The sequence below is a fragment of the Pteropus alecto genome, unplaced genomic scaffold (assembly GCF_000325575.1).
Source record: "Pteropus alecto unplaced genomic scaffold, ASM32557v1 scaffold105, whole genome shotgun sequence".
Lineage (NCBI taxonomy): Eukaryota > Metazoa > Chordata > Mammalia > Chiroptera > Pteropodidae > Pteropus > Pteropus alecto.
In genome coordinates this window covers 7872688-7878507 of record NW_006436294.1, presented here as the reverse complement: position 1 = coordinate 7878507, position 5820 = coordinate 7872688, and the positions used below count along the sequence as shown (strand labels likewise).

The 5820-nt window shown below is 55.9% G+C and overlaps 2 protein-coding genes across 3 annotated transcripts in view; one reads left to right on the top strand and one right to left on the bottom strand.

Moving 5' to 3' along the window:
• Positions 1 to 5806, top strand: part of ZNF7 (zinc finger protein 7) — a 51164-nt gene extending 45358 nt beyond the window's left edge. Inside the window, exon 10 of the mRNA XM_025047601.1 lies at positions 3607 to 5806. Within this exon, the coding sequence (XP_024903369.1) occupies positions 3607 to 3967 (361 nt within the window). The 3' untranslated portion in view covers positions 3968 to 5806. The remainder of the gene's footprint in view (positions 1 to 3606) is intronic.
• COMMD5 (COMM domain containing 5) overlaps positions 1 to 5820 on the bottom strand; it is a 35786-nt gene that overhangs the window by 24140 nt on the left and 5826 nt on the right. The gene's annotated exons all lie outside the window — the stretch shown is intronic.

Sequence of the window (5820 nt, the reverse complement as noted above, 5' to 3'; positions counted from 1 at the left end):
GCTCTCGCGCGCTCTCTGTCCCCGGGCGGGCTGCGAGCGGGCCCCGACCGGCCTGGGGACGCGGGAGAAGCTGCGGGCTGTGTCTGCAGCTCTGGACGGCCAGAGTTCGCTGGCCCAGGGAGCCCCCGAGGCCGCAGGGCTGAGAGGAGGCCTCCAGGGAGGCTTTTGGGAGAATGAGGGTGCGAGGATATGGGATGCCGACCCAGGACACCGGGTACGAAGGGATGACAAGGTCGGCAGGCCTATGGCTGCGCCTTCAGTCGCTCAGCTTCACCCACCCTAAGCCACATCCTGGCCCTGTGGGCGGGGGCGTGTCTCCAGCGGCTGTGCGCCTGCTGGGCCCGGGAAGCTAACCCCGTGGAGCTGCCAGCTTCCACTCCTCAGCTCCCAGCCCAACCTGGGCCCTGGCTCCGCCTGTTCTAGGGACTTTTTGTGTGACCCTGAGCAGTCGGGCACGCATGAGTCATGCTGCAGAGTGTCCAGCCCCTGACCAGTGAATGGGTGTGAGTATGGGCCCCTCCCTCTGAGGGTGAGCTGGGGGAGGCCAGGGCGGCCCCCTCAGGTCCTGCCTCTTCCTTCTGATCCTGCTCCCCAGGATGGTAGCCACACTCTGGCCCCCAGAGTTCATCTTCCTGCCCCCCCCTCCTCTGGAGCTGTGAGCCCAGCACCTGGAGGAGCGGGGCCTGGAGTCCTGGCGCTCAAGGAAAGGGTTCTGGGGTAGGACTCATGCCCTCCCCCAGGGAGAGGGGCTCTGGGGACTCATCTGGGTCCCCATGGCTGACGAGTGCAACTGGTCCTCGGGCTGGCTGAAGGAGGCATGGCCTCAGGCAGCTGCCACCTGTGATTGCAGGGTTCGGTACTAGTGACCTTCCAGGACGTGGCCGTGTGCTGCTCTCCTGCGGCAGGGCAGCAGCTGGGCCGGCCCAGTGGCCTCTGAGGGACGTGATACTGGAGAACGACAGCAGGTGGCCTCTCTCCTCTGGGCTTGGGGCGGAGGCTCGGGAGCTGCTTCCGCACTTTTGAGCCCAGAGAAGAGGGTCCTACCCTTTGTCCCCAGGCAGCAGTCTGGTCTGTGCACGTCCCCATGGGTTTCCTGCCTTGCTCCCAGTTTCAGACTTCACTCTGCGCTGCTGGCAGGAGAACCGATGCGTGAACTCCCTCCCACACTCACTCTCAGCCCCTGCTTCCCCTGACCAGCCCTTTGCTCTCCCCAAACACACACACCTGGCCTGCAGGACGCAGCACACAGTGCCCTGCGCCAACTCCCCAGGACCCTCACCCAACAGAACTCCCTGTCCCCAAGCCGGGGCTGATTTCCCAGCTGGAGAAAAATGAAGAGCTGTAGGTCCTGGATCTTCTGGGAGCTGAGAAACCGGTGGCCTTGAGCAGCTGCAGGACAGGTGAGAATGGGTGGGGGCTGATTAGGTGAAGAGGCTTGCTGCCATAGGCCCTTGGGGGCAGTCTCAGACAGACAGCGCTGGATACTTGCGTGGACACGCACGTGCTTTTAAGATTCCTTTACTGATTCGCTTGGGCTGCCTTTTAAAAATCAACAGTTCTTCAGGTCATTAGGGGAGTTTGCATTCAGCGGTTCCCTCTACAGTAAACCTGATAACAGCTTCATTCCATCTTTGTATGATACCTCTTCCTCTCTGTAGACAGTAGTTATTGGTTACTTACTTATTAGGCTTCCATCCTTCTTCTCCTCCATCTCCCAGTTTTAGTCATAGTATTCCTTTTTTAAAAAACTGTTTACCTTTTCCGTTGAACACACTTTTGTTACTTGGCTTGTCAACCCCAAGCGTTATCTTGGGCTCCCAGCTACTGAGACGACCAGTGACTGTTCTGCTTTCCACCTTTCCCTGCTATCCTCACTCTCGTCACTTCATCAGTCATGTCCCTGCCTTTGTCAGTGCCGTAGATCTGCGGTTCAGAGTGTTAATGCTTTACTCCGATGTGTTCAGCAAAATCGTCTCCATCATCTCATGGTTGCGTGATTTAACTTCTAGTAACGTGATCTTGCTGAGTTTTAACATCTGTGTCAACCAAACCTCTATTGAGATACAAGACACCATCGTCACCCAGAAAGTCCCCTGGGTGTGCAGTCCATTTTATTGAGGGCATGCAGGCCTCGTTTGGCTAGAGAAAAATTAGGAGCTGAGCAGTTGTATAGAGCCATGGTTCTCGTAGCCACTGTTTTGTGGTGGTTTTGACTAACGTGTTGATTGAGCTGTTCTAACCTTGTAGTAGAACCAAGGTGCCACATGTTGTCAACACCACACTTAGAACAAGATACTCATCTTCTGTCCCATTGTCATGTGGATTATCTCAGGTGAGATGTGACATCAGGAGCTCCCTGCAGTGCTCACGAGAAAATTCTCCAGTCAGGAACACAAGTCCTGTCTGGTCCCACGGACGGATAGGGCAGCGCAGAGACTGCGAGGGTGCGATGGTGTCTCTGCCCAGCAGCTCCCAGAGAGGGGCTGGTGTCCAAGCACCATGGAGGCCTTCCAGGTAGGTTGGGAAAGGAGATGACCAGTGCTAAGCACAGGTGCCTTGCTTTAGACGTAATTACTCCAAACTCACCAAAGTTTGTTGGGAGCGGGGTGCCCAGGCTGAGCTGCGTGAGTGCTCCATGCACGGAGAGGAGGTTGCCTTGCACCTGACGTGTCTCCTGGGGGGCCCCTGCCCCGTGGCAGCCTCTGTCCAGGCTGTCTTCAACACTCTTGGCAGGCCTCCACAGCCGTCATGCTCTGTACGACTTCTGTCCGTTTACGTGTTTTGTCCTACCATGAGCGACCCCTGGGTGGCAGCAGAGCCTAACCCCTGCTGCTCTTTGCCTCCAAGGTGGTGGGGAGGTGGGCTGGTGGAGCATCTGGAAAGTCCTGGAAGGTCCTGGAATCCAGGGGTGTGGAGCTTGGCCTGTCTGTCCACTTACTGTTTTCTGAGTTCTGTTTTGGCACATTTCAGCCGATTCTGGTGGTGTGATGCAAAGGTTCTGCGGGGTGTTATAACGCTGAGGACTGTGAGTGTCCTTTAGGGGAGAGGCCACCCACCGGGACAGGCTCCTGTGGTGGCACTAGCTGTACCCCCGAAGAGTTGAGAACATGTCTCAGTGGTCTCAAAGAAAAAAGGTAAGATGTCTATGACAGCACGAGATCTATTTTTAAACTCACATTTACCTTAATGCGGGCCATCAAGGAGGAAACTAGAATGTAACAGGAATTTTGTATGATTGCTAAAATGAGAATATAGAAAAAAATGGCATGAAAAATGTTATTTTTTCCCCTAGTTTCTCTTTTAACTTTCATAAAAGCTTTAAGTTGGACTCCAATTAAATAAAAATTTGTATAAATATAGGCATTCATTACCTCAGTTTTGAAATAGTTTTAAGATCCTCAAATCATTTAAGAATAACAGAAAAAATACCCACATTACTAACAAAATATAATACAAAATTAACATTAAGAATCATTAAAGAAACATCAACTTTTTAAAAAATTTATTTAAATTAGTTTCAAGTATACAGTACATTGGTTAGACATCTATATAGTTCATAAAACAATCCCCCCATTTGCTCCCTCCCTCCCCTGGCCTTCTGCCTAGCCATTATATTTGTCAGATCATCCACGCCGGCGTGAAGCCCTACGGCTGCGGCGACTGCGGCAAAGCCTTCAGCCGGAGCTCCTACCTCATCGAGCACCAGCGCATCCACACCCGGGCCCAGTGGTGCCACGAGTACGGGAGCGCCCTGGAGGGCTCCGCCCCTGCCGGCCGGAGGAAGGTCGGCACCGCCAAGAAGCTGCACAGGTGTGACCAGTGCGAGAAGATATTCCGGTGGCGCTCACACCTGGTCATACATCAGAGGATCCACACCGGAGAGAAGCCTTACAAGTGTAACGAGTGTGGCAAAGCCTTCAACCGCAGCTCGAGGCTCACGCAGCACCAGAAGACGCACGTGGGCTAGGCCCCGCCCTCCGTGCGGCACGAAGCCACCCTCAGCCTCGACTCTAGTGACACGGACTCAGTGCGATCTGGACTCGCAGTGGGCATACTTGCTGAATGTGCAACCTCGTCCCATTCAGCCAAGCCTATGTCACACCTCGCTGCGCACGTGCAGCCCCTGGCTCACGGAGGGAGGTCACCCAGTGTCTTCCTCCAGCCCCAGCTCCTCGGTGGGCATCAGGGTGAGCACTTGTGAGCGCGCGTTTGCGGAAGTGCAGAGAGGAGGGCCGAGAACCCTTCTTGCTGCTTCACCTGCCCCTCCTCTGTAAACCTCATCCCCATCAGAGCCACCCAAGGTCACAGGGCCCCGGCGCCAGCTTCTTCATAGACGCTGGTCAGTGCAGGTCCGTTTAAGGAGCTCAGATTTGATCTATGACTTTGGGACATCACGTACCCTCCCTGGAACCCAGAGCCTGCTGCCTGAGTGCTGCTCCAGGGTAGTTTTAAGAACCACACTGCCGGGAGGCTTCCCTGTGTCACCCCTCGCTGAGACCCAGACCCTGGTCACCGCTCACAGTAGTCCACAGACGCCACCCAGGGGCCAGGGCGTGTCTCATTCACACTGTTTGCCCAGTTTCCTCAAAAGCCTCCTCCCACCCAGGCTGCTAGGCTGGGAGTCTGGCTGAAGGCACAGTTGGTAGGGCCACATCTGTCCCCTCGCCTCAGGCACCACGGGCGCTGAGAAACAGCGCGCAGATTGCTGGGAGCAGGTAGGGTGAGGGTGTTACCTCACCCCTCCACTCTTTTTTGCCAACTCAGCCTAGAGAAGTGACCAAAGTAATGAGTCACAGCTACCTGGCATTCGTGGCACGCGCAGTAGAGTGTACAGGGACTGCAGCCTGAGGTTTTCTTGGCCGAACTTGAGTCTTCACATGGGTTAGCCACCCTGGCCAACCTAACCGGCAGACTGGGACCACGTCTACTCACTGTCTCACGAGCCTCTGATTATAGGTCACGAAGCCGCAGCGTGAGGCTGACCTGCCTCACTGACCCTGGCCCTGCCCAGGGTCCTTGACTCACCTACTGTGAACAAGCTCCAGGCTGGAGTCCCTCACACAGACCACTGCCCAGTACTACCCCCTCGGGACCAGCCAGTCCTTGGTATCATCACAGTAAGCACAGCGGCTAGAGATACAACCCGATGAAGACTCCCATTTTTCCCACATGCAAACAGGTAGCCCAGAGGGCACAGGTCACTTCAGCATCTATTGCAGCACTCGACTAGGGTCACTCACACTGGTTTGACAGGTCTCCGAGACCTTGCAGACTGTCACCATGCATGGCACAGCCCATAGCCAACCATGGCTTTGTATCAGGCACAGCGAGTGATGGTCCCTGCATCTGCACCAGAGGGTTCCAGGCCTGTCCGGTGGCATTGGAAGCAGCAGAGTTCAAGACCCCGAGTCCCGTGCGTTTCTGTTCCCAGCACGTGGATGGGAGTCAGCCCCACAGCAGGTCAGCCTGAGCGCCTACTGCCGCTTAGCTCGCCGCTGCAGCTCTCTGTGGTCGTCCGCAGACTTGGCGCGGGCGCCGTGAAATCTACATGCCCACTTCAGTCGCAGTGACTGTGCCCTCCAGCTGTCCTTGTGCCACCCAGAACATGTCCAGAAGGGCCAGTACAAGAGGACCAGGGACCTCTGTAAGTTGTGCAGAGGTGACACGTACTGTGTTTCCGCCTCAGCTGCTGTGCTCAGCCAGGTGGCCAGCACCTGCGCTCCTGGACCGGGGGAGCCGCACCTGAATGGGCTGGAAGTTTCTTAGGTCATCCAACAGTGGGACGAGAGTCAAGGTCCTGAGTGGACAGCCACTACTCCC